Source organism: Caloenas nicobarica, chromosome 1 (assembly GCF_036013445.1).
Source record: "Caloenas nicobarica isolate bCalNic1 chromosome 1, bCalNic1.hap1, whole genome shotgun sequence".
NCBI lineage: Eukaryota > Metazoa > Chordata > Aves > Columbiformes > Columbidae > Caloenas > Caloenas nicobarica.
The window spans coordinates 39,685,799-39,701,965 of record NC_088245.1 but is presented as its reverse complement, the minus strand read 5'-3'; the positions used below and the strand labels follow the sequence as shown (position 1 = coordinate 39,701,965).

Below are 16,167 nucleotides of genomic sequence, written 5' to 3'. Positions count from 1 at the left end.
TGCTCATTCAGGGACTACCAGCCCTCTGGTTGTCTAATTGGAGATGAGACACAAAAGGGAGAGACAGACGCATTTGTTCTGGAGGGCTGCTTCCTAAGTTATTTTGGAGGAGACTGGCAGTAGGCACTTAGCACCTGGAATTATCCTAGGGCCAGTAAATTGCAGCTAGTTCTGCCACATGAGCTGACACAGCACTAACTTACATACTGGGGCTGGTTATTCAGCTCAAGTGAGAGATGTGATACTTGGTTATCACCCACAGCTGTTAAAGGGGTTGAAGGCTTTGGCTTCCATATGAGGAAGGGAGGCAAAGTACCTTCGAGCGATTTCAGACGTTCTTCTTACTCAGTCTTGTTTTCTCCCTCTGGCCTGGGAACACAGCCAAACTCAGAGGGAGGATGCAGGGCATGGCAAGCGGCAGTTTGGTGAGGGTCACCTCCAGGGCTGGTGACCTCGAAGCTCAGCATAATTGAGAAGGGTCACAGCAAAACCCTACCTGTGCAGTTGTGAGTGGGGGTGACAGATTGCACCTCACCCCTACCCCTAGAAGACCCGGACACCACTGCACCGGGGTCCACCTGACTGGCAGTGGGCAGATCTCAGCTGCAGCATGAGAAGTCACCATTCCCCAGCGAGGAATCACCCACATGGTGAAACGCAAAGGCAGCTGGCAAAGACCACATCGCTTACTGCTCCAATTCACCTGGCTGGACCCCGTGCCCCACACCACAGCCCCACCAGCCACCTCCACCCTCAACTCCAGTTCTGAGACCCCAGTAAGAGACAGCAACAAAGGGCAGCGTGCAGACACTGTCCACAAGACATGGTCCGTCCCTCTCTTGTCTACCCAGCAGCACCCCTTTGAGTGAGGAAAGCTCTTGCCATGTCCTCATCATCGAGGTCTCAAAGATATCCAGGCCGTTTTCACAATGATGGGACCATATGCAAAAAAGGAGGCCATTTCCAGCCTACGCTCACACTTTATTATATACAGAGACACGGTGAGTGTAAGAACATCGACACAGGACGTGGACAGTAAAGGGAGGCCCAAAGGCACTGTCCCCTGTCCCCTTGGTGCAACCAGTCAGCATAATTTATACAAATAATACAATATTTGAACAATAAATAAGTTTGATAAATAAGATCAATAAATAAAAAAAAATAGAAAGACAAAGCAGCAAGGAATGATTTTCAGGGCTGCGACACATTCACAGCAGTGACAATACCACCAATATCTCACCTGCACACCAGCAGCTGGAGCACAGACCCCCATCAGCCCTTTTCTCTCACCATCCTATGGCAAAATCCACTGAGGAGGGGGAATCAGGGAGAGTTGTACAGTTCACTACCACTGTGCTGTCGTGGTCTAGGATTCCTCTCTCCTTTGCAAGCCCCTTCAGAAAAGGTGCTTGAAAACAAGGTACTACCACAGACCCACTGTGCACAGTCACAGCTTGTCTGTTTGGCACCAAAAACCCCCTCAAATCAGTCTCTTCCCCTTCTATAGTCCTTCAGGTGGACACTGGCACAGTTATTAACCGAGTCAGGGCAGGGAGTGGTAGAGAAACATCTCTAAGGAACAGGGGAGAGAAGAGATGAGGTGATACTCCCTTTCACTCGTGGGAGGCAGAGATGCTCTCATTCCTCGTTCCAGAGCTCTGGCACGCTCCTGCCACGCACTCTGGCACCAACAGAAACTGGGTGGGTGACAATGCCAGCCAGTGCCCTGGCAAGGAGGGGGTCACCACAAGGACTGCAGGGATGCAGCTCAGAAGTAGAGTTACACGAGCGAAGGGACAGCAGTAAAAGGCCGCCACTGGTTATCTAAGAGAAAAATAGTAAGACAGCCAGTCCCTAACCCCTGCAGGGGGAGAGGCCACACAGACACACTGATTTCACCTCCTGTCAGCCTCAAGGCCTCCAACTCTCTCCCAGAGATGCTGGCATATGAGGGGCAGGACTCTGTCATCATGGATAGCTCTCAGCAGACAGGAGACAACTTGAACCCTGCTGCCTCCCACCAACCCCCCCATTTGCCCCCAAAGAAGGGCGTTGGAATGTGAAGAAACCAGGAATTGAGGGAATAGGGCAGTGAGAGAGAACTGGGAACAGATGGAGATCTGGGATGGGGAACCCAACCCCTCTGCCCTCACACGTACAGACCGCTACTCATCCAGGCCCGGTATCAAGTCTGCGATACTGTCCACATAGTAATTGGGCACCAGATCCTTGGCAGCGGCGCTGTCGCTGGCCATGTAGGCCTGCGCCTCTTCCAGGCGGGAGACACCCGTCAGGGTGAGGATGGTGGAGAGGCCGCAGTTCTTGCCGAAGAGGATATCTGTCTCCAGACGGTCTCCCACCATGAGCGTGCGGGACGGGTCAACGCCGAAACGCTCCACGATGCAATCAAACATGTAGGTGTTCGGCTTCCCCACCACCAGCGCCTTGCGGCCCGAAGCGGTTTCCACTGCGGCTGTGAGGCTGCCAGTCCCTGGAGGGGGGGAAGAAGGAGAAAAATGAGGGAGATACAGACTAACGGGGTGCAGGTTGAGGGCAGCTCAGTGCCCCGGGTCCCAGAGAGGATAAGCACACAGGCTGCTGGCAGCACAGCTTCGTGAGCTGGCAAGGATGCCCCCGGGCAGCCCTACCCCTCCTGATGCTCAGAGAAACAGCTCGCCCGGGCCTGGGGCGGCCAACCCCACCACCAGCACCCGCATCCCCAGGCAGCAGGGGAGGGGGCGCGGGCTCACCGGGGGTGCGCTGCCCGTCGCTGAGCGGGTGCCAGGGGTCGGGGTCGGTGGCCACCAAGAGGCACTGCGGGTCGCGCAGGTAGCCGCAGGCCTGCGCCAGCTTGCCGAAGGTGAACTGGTCATCGTAGCCCACCAGCACGGCCCGCACCGGCTCGGCGGCGCCGGGGGCCGGCTCGCCCTCGCCCGCCAGGCGCAGGCCGGCACCGCGCACCTCGCCGCGGAGCCCCTCGCCGCCCAGCACGAAGACGCGGCCGGCGCCGTTCCCGCTAGCCCCGCCGCCGAGGAGGCGCTGGCGCAGGAAGAGCGCGGAGCAGAGCGCGGAGCTGAAGACGTGCTCGGCGCGGACGCCGCGGAAGCCCAGGCGGCTGAAGCGCCGCTCCAGCTCGGCCACGGAGCGGCGGCTGTTGTTGCTGACGAACAGGGCGGTCTTGCCGCTGCGCCGCAGCCGCTCCAGCAGCTCGGGGGCGCCGGGCACGGCGCGCTCGCCCGCCCACAGCACGCCGTCGCAGTCGAAGAGCAGCCCCTCGGCCGGGCCCAGCACCTCCCGCAGCTCCGCGCCGCTCAGCCGCCGGCAGCCCGCCATGCCCCCGCCGCTGCAGCCCGCCGGCCGCCGCGTCCCGCCCCGCCGCCCCGCCACGCCCCGCCGCCAATGGGAGACGAGCAGAGCGCCGAGCGGCAGCCGCCCCGCCCTGCCGCCCTGGAGGGGAAGGGGCGGGGCCGAGCGGCGGGAGGTCAACTCTCAAAGTGACAGCCGCGCCGCCCTGTTGGCTGCTGAGGGAGGCGGTGGGGAGGCGGGACGGAACCTGAGTACGCTTGCTGATTGGCTAAATCCACGCTTCCGTGCTATCGCCACCTCTGCGTGAACGGGCGGTGGCAGGGCGCCCCCTGCTGCTCGGTAGAGGCTATGCGCAGCGGAGCCGCCATTGCGCCTTAGCCCGGTCCTTCCGCGGGCCGGGGGTGGCGGGTGTCCTCCTGTCCTCCCGCCGAGCCGTGTCGTGCCTCTCCGCGTTGGCCTTCCCGGAGAATTCCCCTTCCCGCCACCTGCATGGCGGGCGGCCTCCAGCACCTTGAGCTGCCAAGTGCACCCTACCCACACATGCCTGTGACAGTGACACCAGCTCTTTAAATAATTTAGTTGCAAAAAATATATATATATATTTATATATATCTGTGTCTGTGTGCTCCTGAGGCAACACATTTTAAGGCAAAAAGGGGCAGGAGGGGCTCGGATCACAGCTGTGTGTCCACAAATGGCCCCAAGGTGAAGATGCCCCTGCTCATTGCAGGGGGTTGGACTAGATGGCCTTTGAAGGTCCCTTCCAACTCAAACCGTTCTATGATGCTATGGGGCTCAACCTGCCCACGCTGGCCCAAAAGCTGTAGGTAGTGCCTGGGAGCCTCCCTGCCTTGTCACCTCCTGTGCCCCTGGGAACGGGAGGACCACCGAGGCGGGGGGCTCACCCGGGATCAGGGGATCCTGGGCTGGGAACTGTGTCCCTGAGGGGCGGCAGGGCCCGAAGCCCAGCCCGGCTCCCGGCAGGGACATGGTGGTGCAGGGGTAAAATTTCTGTGGAGACAGGAGAGCGAGGGGAGGCGGGTGGAGGGTCCTGGCTGGTGCGAGCCAAAGGAGGAAGACGGAGGAGCTGGAGGGCCGTGCCGTCCCTCAGGCCACCCCGGCTCTTCCACAGTGCCTGCTGCGTTCCAGAGGGGCACCAGTCCCATCTCCCAGGCCCTGCAGTACCCCCACGTCCCTGCCCTGCTCAGTTCTCCACAGGCTGTTCTGCTGGTGGTGACGTGCCCAAGGGGCTCGTTCCTCCCGCAGGCAATGGTTGCCCCTCGTCTGTGGCTTCGGGGGCACAGTCCGTGGCAGCCACCGCGTTGGCCTCACACGCGCGAGGCCTTGGGGACGGTGGGGTGTTCCGGCTGTGGCGGCATGCTGGCTGCGGGGGCAGCGGTGGTGGGATGGAGGGGGCTCGGCTGGGTGCCCCGGCCACCCGTCGCGGCCGGGCTTTGGGGCTGGCTGTGTGCTCGGGTGCTGCCGGGGCAGGAGCTGTGCTCCGGGGCTGGGCCACGGGCGGTGGTGGCATCATGGGTCGGGCCGGAGCTGGGCGCTTGCCTGGAAAGAAAGCTGCCATGGGCTGGGGTCCCCTCTGCCGGGGTCTCTCCCTGGGGTAGAGGGGGCCGTGGGGGTGGCTGAGGGTCCGGCAGGGGCCACAGGCAGATTGATGGACAAACTGCCCCTAGCTTGGCTTCCATACTGCAGATCCAAGGGCACACCAGCTTTTGGCGCTCTTCCCTTCACAAGGGGCCATGAGTTTTGACACCTCTTTACGGGGAGTGTTCAGCCCCACGCTGGTGGACTGGCCATATCCACCCTGCAATCCCACCTCAGCTGGGGATGAAGCAAAGATCCTGGCCCTGCTGCCCGTTGCCAGAGGCACCTCCTCTCATTTGGTGGCAGGGACATCCCCAGCACCCTTTCTCATGGAGAACGGCAAGATGAACACAAACCAGAGCAGGGATGTCATCTCCCAAGCACTGTGCCGTCTAGAGCACCCTAACCTTTGTGAGAAGTGTCGTCAGTCATCTGTGGAGCTGGTGGACCTGTGACTTCAGAAGATGGTCTGGTCACTGCTGGGGATGCCAGCTGGGACCTGGCCTCGGGGTCCCTCGAGGTGCTGCACAGAGAACGGGGCAAGTCAGGCTTTGGTTGGGCATGGCGGTCCTGGCCACAAGGCACCTCGCATCTGCCTGCAAGAGTGCAGCCCGTGGGATGAGGGGAGGACATGGGGAGAGCTGGTACAGCCAAAGCCCCCAGCTCCCACTGGACTTACGCCTCTCCATCTGGGAGAGCGGGGGTGCTGGCTGGAGGGGGCTCAGGGGATGGCTCTTCCACCCGGGCAGCCTCACCACATCTGATGTTTGCGGGCGGCGTGAACATTCCTGAGATGTTGAAATCTACCTCTGGGTGGAGAGAAAGGAGGAGACCCCATGAGGAAGTGCTTGTCGTGAAGAGCTTCCCTTGGTGACCCCACACTGGGGAACCAGAGCAGCCCCCCGCTTCCCTCCTCCTGGGGAGGGAAAAATGACCCTTTCTCTTTCTCCTCCCTTCTCTCTGGGCTGCGGCCCCTCCCGAGTGAGGACCTGGCCCTACCTCCAGGGAAGATGGTGTCCGCGTTCTGGATGAGGGCTTCCACCACACCCACCACCTGGATGGAGGAGACTGAGGCCAAGTCCAGTTGCATGGGATCTCTGAGAGACAAGGATGGGGGAGGCATCAGAAAAGGAGTTTTGGGGCATTAACCCTTTTGGAGTTCATTCCTGAGGGGGCAGAGCCCGAAAGGGAGACAGCCCAGCTGGGTTGGGTGGTAGAGTGGGAGGTGAGCCTTGTTCCCTGTCCTGGAAACCTTGGTTTGGTGTTGGACACCAACCACGTTGGAGGCCATCCATGTCATAAGTCTCTGAATCTCAGCCTCTTCTTCTGCCACTTTGCAGAGAGGCTAAGAGGACACATGCTTGGCAAGAGGACATGCTGCTCCAAGACAAGGGACAGGACTTGAGGCACAGGTGCTTTAGACCAGCCTGAAGGTTGCTGGATCAGCCTTTCCCATGGCGTTTGCACCCAGGGCATCCCAGCCGGGGCTGGGGAGCTGCTTCCCACCCCTCCCAGCCAGACCTTACCCTGTGCTCTGCTGTGACCACAGCAGGTTGGGGCCCAGCACGATGGCGATGTTGCTAGGGGTCATTTTGTTCACCTCTTGGTGTTTGGCCAGCTTGGCTAAAAACTTGATCAGATACCTGTGGGGTAAAAGGAGGGTAAGGGAATGGTAAGTACGGATTTGGGGAGGGAACAGCTGCCCCTGGTGATTTCTTGGGGCTGAAGAAGCCCCATCACTGCAAAACACCTCAGATTGTTGTAGCTGTCCCGGGGCAGGCGGCTGCAGGTCTCTTGCAGGCTCTGTACGCGGCCATCAACATCCTTTAAGCTGTGAGAGAGAAGAAGGAGGAGCAGAGAGCTCAGCCCACTCCCTACGGCCGAGAGGAACACATTGTGTGAGGGAGAACAGCTGGCGTTGGCCACCCCATGAGAATCATGGGATGAAGATGCTCTGCTGCTGCCTTTACTGGGGCAGCTGAGCCAGGCATCCCTGAAGGACAAAATTGCACCTCAGAGGCTCAGAGAGATTTAATATGGCATGAATATAGCTTGTGGGTGGGCCTGGGGGCAAGCACAGCCTCGCTATGAGCAGCCACCCCATTTCACAGTTGCTATGGGGGTCATTAGCACTGAGCTGATCACTTTGGAAAGATGCTTTCCCCCTTTTCCTGGGCCTTTCGCTGTGCCTCCTCTGCTACCCCTTCCATCCCAAAAGCAAGAGGCAAAACTGGGCTGGTGAGATGGGGATCGTATCATTGAGGCCAAGCAGGTCTTTGTAAGCTAAGCTCTCTTGCAATCAAAAAGACTGCAGCCTTCCCCCTCCCCATGCTGTGCTTTTCATTGCTATTCTCCAAAATTTTGGGCCATCTGGATTTCTGCCGAGCATGAGGCAGATCAGGCACTGTGTTTGTATCTCCCCACATGGGAAATAAGGCCAAGCAACCCTGCTCTGAGTGCTGGGAGGGATGGAGTGGGGGGACTGAGGGCTTTTTGATCCCCACTAGGCTTTTCCACCCCAATGCCTGGACCCACCTGGCCACTTTGACCCATTCATTGTAGAGTTCGAAGGTCATCAAAGGCTCGGGCAGCTCCCGCAGGTAGGATTTCAGCACACCTGGGAGAAGAGGGGGACCGGCGGGGGTGATGGCTGTTGAGGGACAGCAGGGAATGCCTGATCTTGTCCTCACATCCCACCTCACCAGCACCCACCAGCCACAGCGTGTGGGTCTGAGTAAAATTCCTCCAGGGCATTGGAGCCACTGGCCAAACTGCTCTTCATCTTCCTCAGCACGGAGGCGCCTGCTGCCAGCCGGAAGAGTCCCTGGGGATGGGGTGAAGAGAGAAGGGATGCAGGGGGCTGCATTTTAGGGGGAAGGTCGTGGGGGAAGTCAGGAGCACTGCCTACCTCCTCCCTCATGCCAGAGGCCAGCAGCATCATGACACAGGCTTCGATGGGCAGTGCGATCTCCCGGTCCAGGCTCTTGAGGTGTGTCTCTAGGGGCACGCCATAGTACCCTGCCACTGGGGTGTCTGCAGTGAAGGAGGGCTCTGGAAGAGGGAGGTGAATGTCAGAAGGGATGGTGGCCACCAGGGTCATCCGGCTTCTAGTCATGGCAACATCTTCCTCCGAGCCACGGCTGGCTGGGTGGAAGCAGAGGCAGGGCAGGCAGCATCCCCAGCCCACCTCAGGCTGTGGTCCCCAGCCCACCAGCCCAATGCAGGAGGCAGCAGCAGGCACAGGGAGGGAAAACCGCTTCCTTTCCCAACCTCACTGGCCACCCTTGCATCCCCCAGGCTCGGCTGTGGCTCTGCCCAGGCTGTGTAGAGAGCTGGCAGGTACCTGTCTGGCTGTGGCTTTCCTTCAGCTCTGCCAGAGCCGAGTCCAGTGATCCCAGGGACTGCCGGTGGTACTGGGCTTGTATTTCCAGCAGCTGCCAGACATGGAACATGCAAACAGCCCTCAGCTCAGCACTGGCCCCTCTTGGAGTGACCCCCATTCCCAGGACACTGCACCCACATGGAGATAGGGCAAAGGGTGAGCTGCAAGGGGAACCCCCCTGGGGTTCGTGGGACCATGGCTATAGTGAGGGGTAGAGGGCAAATTAGAGACGGGGGGGTCATCGGGACAAGATGGTCTGTTTGCAGCTGGTGCAAGTGGCAGCGTGCACCCGCAGCGCATGGAGTAACGCCAGCACTGGGTACCTGCTGGGGCCTGGGGCTGTCCCCTGCCCTGGCTGGACGGCTTGGTGCAGATGGGGACAAGGCTGGGCTCACACATACCCCAGGAGATGTTCACATGCAGAGAAGGAGTGCAAGAGAGGACTTACCCTGATGAAATAGCTGGCGTAGCTGTCCTCTTTGGTGGAGAAGTGGTAGAGGTCAGCCATGTACTCATCCTGGGAAGGGAGACACAGAGAAGAGCAACCTTCCACCTTCACCTGGCACCCAAGAACAAGAGGATGTCTTCACAAAGCCCATCATCTGGGATGTGAGTCTCCCAGACAGGGTCTCTGGGGTGCAGTGGGGAGGTAGGATGGGACTACATGGGGATTTCTTCTTGCCCCCATTGCTTGCGTTTGACTAATGTCAGTGACCTGCCCTGTAATCAAGGTCCTGGCACAAGAGGCTTAGGAACAAGAGGTGCCTGCACCTCCAGGTCCAGTGCAGCTGGGGGATGTGCCAGACAAAGCCCCAGGGTTTTTAAAGAAACAGGGAAGAACTGGAGAAAGCTGATGGGCAAGTCCCCTGCCACCCAGCACAGCCCCCAGCTCGGTTGGCTCCCAGCCTAAGGGGACCCCATAAGCTCTCTGCTCTAGTCGCTGGAGCCTCCTCTCTGCAGCCGCTTGTGCTTTGAATCCTTTACTCTGCTTCTTCCCTGGGCTTGGGGCACCTCCCTATTTCTGCTCCTCGAGGGACTGGGTTGCTTGCAGAGGGCAGGACATGCTGTGTGGCTGCCTCTGTCTTGGCATGGGGTCACCTCAGATGGAGCCGCTGGAGGGGAGCACGTCCCCAGTGTTGGAGCTGCCCCACAGGGGAGAGCAGGTGACGTTCTCACCTTGCACTGCTCCACCTTCCTCTTCACCTCCTCCTCCTCCTCCTTCAAGATCTCCAGTTTGTTGGCAGCAGAAGATGCCCCAGGGGCAGCGCCAGCACCTGTGCTGTTACTGGAGCTCTTGGCAGCTTGGTTCAGCCTTTGGGGTGGGAGAGAAGAGACGCACCCACAGCCTCAGTGCCAGGGACATGGGCTGGGATGGGTGTGCACAAGGGGCATGGGGACCAGGACGAGGACAGCAATTCACAGTGCTGCCCTGCTGTGGCTTTCCTCAGCCAGGCCTCTCACATCCCTCCCCAAGAGGAAGATGCTGCCGCACCAAGGGGTGTGACCTGGTCAAGACGGGGAGCACTCAGCACGGCTGCCTGAAACACCCAGGGTCTGTAGGACCCTTCCCAAGCCCTGTTCCTGAGATGGTCCCTCCACTTCTCCCTCCAGCCAAAGCAAGAGCAGTGTGGAAATGAGCCACCAGTGACCCACGGCTGCCCTACTCTCCCAGAGAAACCCGGCATGGCACGGGCTGCCCTGCAAGAGTTGGAGCGAGGCGACCTCAGCAGCACCAGGGCACTTTGCTGCCTTCAGCCATGGCACTGGCCTTCCCTCCTGTGCCATGGAGCCAGTGGTTTAGCCCAGAGTGGGGTGCACCTGCAGAGAGGGGCTGGCTAGGTGCTTCCAAAGAGCTATTGTCTCTTTGACTTCACCTCCAGCCCTGGGAAATTTACTCCTCAGGGCAGTCATCCTAAAAGTACTTAAAAGGGGCCTATAAGAAAGGTGGGGACAGACTTCTTAGCAGGGCCTGTTATGATAGGACAAGCGGTAATGGTTTTAAACTAAAGGAGGGAAAATTCAGGTTGGACATGAGGAAGAAATTTTTTCTAATGAGGGTGGTGAAACACTGGTACAGGTTGCCAAGAGAGGTGGTAGATGCCCCATCCCTGGAGACATTCACAGCCAGGCTGGACAGGGCTTTGAGCAAACCTGATCCAGTTGAAGATGTCTCTGCTCATTGCAGGGGGGCTGGACTAGATGAGCTTTGAAGGTCCCTTCCAACCCAAACTGTTCTGTGATTCTACGATCTTCCTCTCTCCCCAAACCTATCAGGGCACCGCACACAAATGCCCTGATCCCCCCCAGCCATGATGTGCCCCGTACCGGCTCTTGATGGTGTTCCAGTCTGAGATCAACTTCTGGAGGGTCTTCTTGCGCTTCAGGATGATGGGAAGCTCCTCCTGTGAGACCAAGGGGCCAGAGGGAGTTGCAGAGGCTTGGGGATGTAGGAAGTGGAGGTGGAATGGGAGAATGGAGCTGGGAGGGCGGCCAGGGCTACCTCGCTGAGCTTGTTGAGTGGCTGCAGGACATTGTGCTCCACGGCGATCTCAAACTCGGCCAGGATTTTGGCCAGTGAGCTCTGTATGCAGCAGCCCATCTCCAGGGCTTTCCTGTGTGGGTGACAGAGATGAAATGACTGTGGGCTGGAGCCATGCCACCCTCTGACCCAATTTCCCCCCACCATACCCATATGGTCCTTTCTTCCACCAGCACTTACCCAAGGCTTGACTCTGTGTCCAGTTCCTTGAAGCTCTCAGCCATCGTCATGGACAGAGCCATCAAGGGCAGCTTCTTCTGCACAAAGCCAAGGATTTGGAAAAGGGATGGTGAGCTTGTGTGTGGCAGCTCCCTCTCCATGAAGCACACCACATGGCATGGGAGCAAGTGGTCAAACCGTGCACTGGGTCCCCACATCTTCGCCTGGCCCACCCAGCCCCGTTGGCCCTGGGGCCTGAGGAAGGGCCCTTGGGATGTCCCTTCAGCCAAAGTCAGGATCCAGTTAGCTAAACAAGGCACCAAGGCTTCATAGTTGGTTAGAAAACCCCCAGTCTTCTCTAAAATAATCCCGAGTGGTGGACCATGACACTGATGGAGACCCTCACCAAGCCCAGCCCTGCCATGGCTTCAAATGTGTGGAGCAGTTTAATCACTGAGAATAATTAGGCCAAGCTGAGGCTTATCAGACTGCCAAGAAGAGAGGAGCCCACAAAATCATGGGGAGGGTAAGGAAAGTGCAGGAGGATCTACTGTTTGCTTCCCAGATAAAGGCTGGTGAGCACCAGCCAGGAAGAAGGGTCAGGTTCAAACTGAGGAGGAGGAGGTGGTGACACCACTGTGCCCAGCTGTGCTGTGGTGGTCCTCACTGCAGGGCACTGTGGGTGCCAGAGGTTCAAGAAGGGACACAGACAACAGGGCTTCGGAGGGTTATTCAATGCAAAACCACCCTCTCTGTCCCAAGAGGCCTCACGTTAGTGATGGCTTGGAGGGTTCTTCTGCTCTGCTCTACCTGGGCATGTGCTGGTGGCCACTACTGGAGCTGGGACCTGGGCTGGACTTTGGGCCACCCTTTGACAAAGCCTGCAAAGCAAGGGCCTGGCGTCCCTTTTTCTGGTGAGGGACAGAGCCAGGGCCAGCGTGAGCTGTGGAGGGAGGACTCCACTTACCACTCGCTTGTCCATCTCAGAGCCGCATTGCCCCTGCAGGCAGGCCTGGAGCCTCTTGGACACGCTGTGAGCTGCTCGCTTGGCTGGCTCGACCCTCTGCTCAATCTAGGGGCAGAAAGGTGGGACCAGGGAAGCTCTTTCACCAGCTGTGGGTGCCCTGAGTCCACCTCCCCATCACCCACCTCTGGGTGTGGGTGAGCCCACCCAGCACCCCACCACAACCCAGAGCATCCCTGGTCCAGGGCAAAGGGAGCACAGCGCCTGGTCAGGAGCTGGGGAAGTCCTTTCCCATGGCAGGAGCCTGCCATTCCCTTAACACCAAGGTCCCAGGGTCCTCCAGCTTGCGGGAAGATCCCAGCCCTGTGACTCGGAGGTACCAGCAGGGCAAATTGCAGGCAGAAATTAGGCAGGCTCCCACACCCAGGCACAAGCAGGCACTTGCCTGTCAGCCCAGCCCGCGCCTCACCTGCACCAAATCTTCTGGCAGGAGCTCGGTTGCTTCTTGAGCCCTGTGGAGGAAGGAGAAAGAGCCATCAGCAGATCATGGAACAGTTTGGGTGGGAAGGGACCTTCAAAGGTCATCTAGTCCAACCCCCTTCAATGAGCAGGGACATCTTCAACTAGATCAGGTTGCTCAGAGCCCCGTCCAGCCTGGCCTTGAAGGCGGTGACCTCCACCCAGCCTTCTTGGGAAGGCGGGTCCTTTTGCATCCCACCTGCTTCTCTTTGGGCTCCAATGAGCAGTAGATGCTGGCCATGGCCTGGACCATTGTACACAAGGCTATGGACAGAATGAGCCCAGGGGGATGAGAACAGCAGGAGCAGAGCAAGGCAGCCAACCTCACTGGCTGGTGGACACTCCATCAGACAGGGCTTCTAGTTCAGAGCACCCTGCTCCAAACATCCAGATGTGGCCATTTTTTTTGGAAACAGGGTGCCTAGCAAGCCCATGTCATAGGTGAGACACTAGCCCCCCAAAAGTGCCTACATGAAACCAGCTTTCTGCTCAGTTTTGCAGCAGGTATTAGGAGTGAATCTGGCACAGGAAGCTTCTGGTTCACAGCAAATTCTGCTCAAAACCCCACCAGCCACTGTGGCCACCAAACCTCCCTGATGACTCGCACAGAGGAAACCTCACTTCACATCCTGCTGCCATTGCTACACTCTGGGAACCCCGTTTGCTCTCCCTCTGCTGCTTTTACCCCAGTTCATATTTTCTCTCTTTTCACCACTCGCCAAAGCCAATGCAGGACGAGGCCACGGAGCCACAGGAAATGGGGGCGGCTTGGTTGAAGGCAAACAAAATCACGTGAGATTGTGGGCTGCAGAAGAGAGGCTCTGCAGCGGGTGAAGAACTTGCTCTTGGACTGCACGAGCTGCTGGAGACCTCCTGCCTGCCCAGCATTAAACAAAAGGGAGATGCATCCAACAGGGAAATGAGACATCTTGATGGGAGGAGGGATGGCAAAGGGGATCATGCTCCCCTCTGGGGCATGCAAGAAGAGCAAGAAGCCACCAGGATGTAGGAGCTGCTTCCCTGTGGCCCTCCTAGGCTGGCTGAAGGACCTCAGTGGTCCGGGGGACATAGTTGGTCCCACTCAGCCTCCCAGCACTGGGGAACCTGTGGCGATGGCTGTAGAAAAAGGGAGTGCGGGGGCTGGGAAGGGAGGGCCCAGCCCTGTAATTTCAGTTCTGGGTTTTGCAAGGGGAGAGCTTTGGAAAACCAAAGAGAAAAATAAGGAAGCAATGGAGGTGGGATGGGGCTGGAGAGATTTGTGTGAAGCTGTAAGGCCTCCACAGGTCCTTGGAGGATCCCCAGTCCTCTCCTCGAAGGGTGTCCTGGGCCACCTGAACTACTGGGCTGGCTAGAGCTAGGCTGGGCATCTGGCTTCCACAGGGCACCCCAGGCTTATCAGAGAGGGCAGGTCCAGTCTTCTAACACCTTCCTGGTCATTGCACAGCCAAGGGTGTGTAGCTGGAAGGTCCCTCCCCATTGCCCTCACATCCTGGGGAAGCTGAGCTTATTCCAAGTGGACACAGTGTCTGTGGGCCCTGGAAGAGGTAGCCGGGCTTGAGGGTCACATCCCTGCTGAGCAGCACCAGTGCAGTGCCCCCACTGCCCCACGGGCGTCAGGGAGCCACAGCCCTTCAACTTACGCTGAAGATGCTCTAAACCCACGGTTGTTCCCCCTTATCCCTGGCCACTGGCGGGTCAGTCTAGCTCCAGCACAGGCCCTGCAGGACCCACATCCCGCTCCCTCCCAGCCCTCCGGCACAGGTAGCAGAGAAGTCCTTACCGACTGTTGATACTGGGATGGGACAGCTGCTGACGCATCCGATTAAACTGCCTCTTCATCATCTTGAGAGCGGGGAGGAGACCACAAGAGCTGCTCCGCTTGGCTGTACCTGCTCAGCACCCCTCGGCAACACTTGGCATCAGACGCCGGCAGCCCCTCGGCTCCCCAGAGCCACTCTGCCCCTCGCTTTTCCCTGAGGACCTCTTCCTCCTTACTCCTCTCCTTCCTCCTTCCCTCGTTCCCCCTTTTTCTGTTTCCCTGTCTGGTCCCCTCCCTCGTCCCTCCCCAGGGATGCCCTGCCTGCTTTCTCTTCCCCTCCTTTGGACTCCCTTCTCTCGCACCCTCTCTGTTTCTGAGCTTCCTTCCTCCTCCAGCCAGCCCTCTGCTGCAGATCAGGTAAGAGCAGTTCAGGGCTCCTGCTCAGCTCTGTGTTCCTGTCACCACCCCACAAGTATAAATAACTTCAGCCCAGCCTTAAAGGGGAAATATTATTACAGCAAACACGTAACAAGGCAGGACAAGCACATGCTGCTGCTGAGCCCGAGCGAAGGGCCCACGCTCTGTTTCTTGCTGTCTGTCTCAGCCAGGGTGATTTTTCCCCCGCTTGCTTTGCCCGCCACCAGCTGTGCCACAGGACAGCCCATGGCCACGCCAGCTGGCTGTGCAGTGCATATGGGGTGCCTGATGTTCTCCTATCCTACCTGGTCACCCAAACACTGCCAGTGGCCCTTGGGCACATCTCCGCACTTGCGGGTGCAGCTCCAACCTCTGCTCCCCGCTCAGCGACATATCACCTTCATTGGGACAAAAAACCGGGGGGCAAGCAGCAGAGTCGTCCATCCCTGCAAGCCCTTCCGCATCCACCACCCCACGTTCCCTTCCTTCCCTTGCCGAGGCTGCCCAGAGCCGCTGCAAAGCTGTGGGGAAGGGCTGTTGCCTCACGCCCCCGGGAGGCCCCTTCCTCCCTGCTCCCCCCGCCGCTAGCAGGGCTCCCCCGAGCAGGGCGGCCGGGCTGAGCACGGAGCAGCAGCTCTTGCACTCAGTTGCACTGGGACCGCAAACTCCCGGTTCCCAGGCTGTGGTGCTGTCTGCTCTCTGCAGAGCTGCACCAGGGCTCAGCTTGTTTAGTTTTGGGGTTTTTTTGTGTGTAAAAACAGCACCCTCCCACCACCACCACCACCACCACCTTTGCTCCTGGCTCTATGAGATGTAAACCTCGCCTTATCTCTGGGCTACCTGCAGCTGGGACTTTCCTCCTTCTGCACTAAGAGTGGAGGTTGCTGTGGGCCAGGTTACATGGCTGGCAAAGGAACTAGCACCCGAGCTCAGACGGGAAGTGGTCAGCTTGCGGGCAGATGAGACAAGCAGCAAAGGAAAAAGAGGCAGAAGGGCCACTCCACCTGTGCCCTGAAGCCTGAGGAGCAACAATTTGGGGGCTGCTGGGCTCTGCTCCTTTGTGGGGAGGTGAGTCCCCAGTGACTGCGTAACGAAGCAATGCTGGCAGCTGATTTCAAGCGGGGACTGGGGCAGCAAGCACCGTTCTCCCTGCCTGAAACACCAGGTTACTCTAAAGCTGTAGCCAACCATGTCTGATCCCCCAGCCACAAGCCCTGGGGGTGCTACTCAAGGGTGTTGTGGTCGCTGAACGCAGGCAAGGGCTTCGAGCGCCTATTGCAAAGCCACAAAAGCCACCCCAGATCCCCGCTGGCCATGTCAGGTGGCTTCTTTCCTCCCATGCAATGTCAGAGACCTGCTCCCAACCCTGGGCTGCTGCTTGCTGGAGCAGATCTCCCTCCCTGCCCCAAAACCACCCCAGGGCAACCACTTCAGAGCAGCGGCCACAGGGAAGAGAAGGAAGTGCCACTACAGGCTGCCAAGAGCCCTGTGAAGCATGGGAGCAAGCTCCAGCCCTGCTCCCA

At 58.9% G+C, this 16,167-nt stretch overlaps 2 protein-coding genes across 2 annotated transcripts; both read right to left on the bottom strand.

The window, feature by feature from the left end:
• Positions 1 to 968: 968 nt before the first annotated feature.
• On the bottom strand, positions 969 to 3,333 carry PDXP (pyridoxal phosphatase). The gene is made up of 2 exons (XM_065651208.1): positions 2,751 to 3,333; positions 969 to 2,491 (listed from the first exon to the last, which is right to left on the bottom strand). The coding sequence occupies exons 1-2, from the start codon at positions 3,331 to 3,333 to the stop codon at positions 2,166 to 2,168; spliced, it is 909 nt and encodes a 302-aa protein (XP_065507280.1). The 3' UTR covers positions 969 to 2,165.
• A 664-nt stretch (positions 3,334 to 3,997) lies between these two features.
• On the bottom strand, positions 3,998 to 14,417 carry SH3BP1 (SH3 domain binding protein 1). Its single transcript, XM_065647451.1, has 18 exons — positions 14,249 to 14,417; positions 12,419 to 12,461; positions 11,953 to 12,057; positions 11,007 to 11,083; positions 10,788 to 10,899; positions 10,613 to 10,689; positions 9,464 to 9,599; positions 8,736 to 8,804; positions 8,249 to 8,339; positions 7,814 to 7,956; positions 7,618 to 7,729; positions 7,441 to 7,522; positions 6,656 to 6,736; positions 6,432 to 6,548; positions 5,905 to 6,002; positions 5,585 to 5,714; positions 5,313 to 5,428; positions 3,998 to 4,866 (listed from the first exon to the last, which is right to left on the bottom strand). The coding sequence occupies exons 1-18, from the start codon at positions 14,308 to 14,310 to the stop codon at positions 4,511 to 4,513; spliced, it is 2,007 nt and encodes a 668-aa protein (XP_065503523.1). The 5' UTR covers positions 14,311 to 14,417; the 3' UTR covers positions 3,998 to 4,510.
• Positions 14,418 to 16,167: the final 1,750 nt, after the last annotated feature.

Bases quoted from the DNA above. Each gene is read 5' to 3' on its own strand.
- SH3BP1 (XM_065647451.1), bottom strand. From the start codon at position 14,310: ATGATGAAGAGGCAGTTTAATCGGATGCGTCAGCAGCTGTCCCATCCC. The intron at 8,805-9,463 runs GTGAGAACGTCA...CTCCCTTCCCAG, and splicing joins GGAAGGTGGAGCAGTGCAAG to GATGAGTACATGGCTGACCT. The intron at 7,523-7,617 runs GTGGGTGCTGGT...CTCTTCTCCCAG, and splicing joins AGACCCACACGCTGTGGCTG to GTGTGCTGAAATCCTACCTG.
- PDXP (XM_065651208.1), bottom strand. From the start codon at position 3,333: ATGGCGGGCTGCCGGCGGCTGAGCGGCGCGGAGCTGCGGGAGGTGCTG. The intron at 2,492-2,750 runs GTGAGCCCGCGC...CCCCCCCTCCAG, and splicing joins CGACGGGCAGCGCACCCCCG to GGACTGGCAGCCTCACAGCC.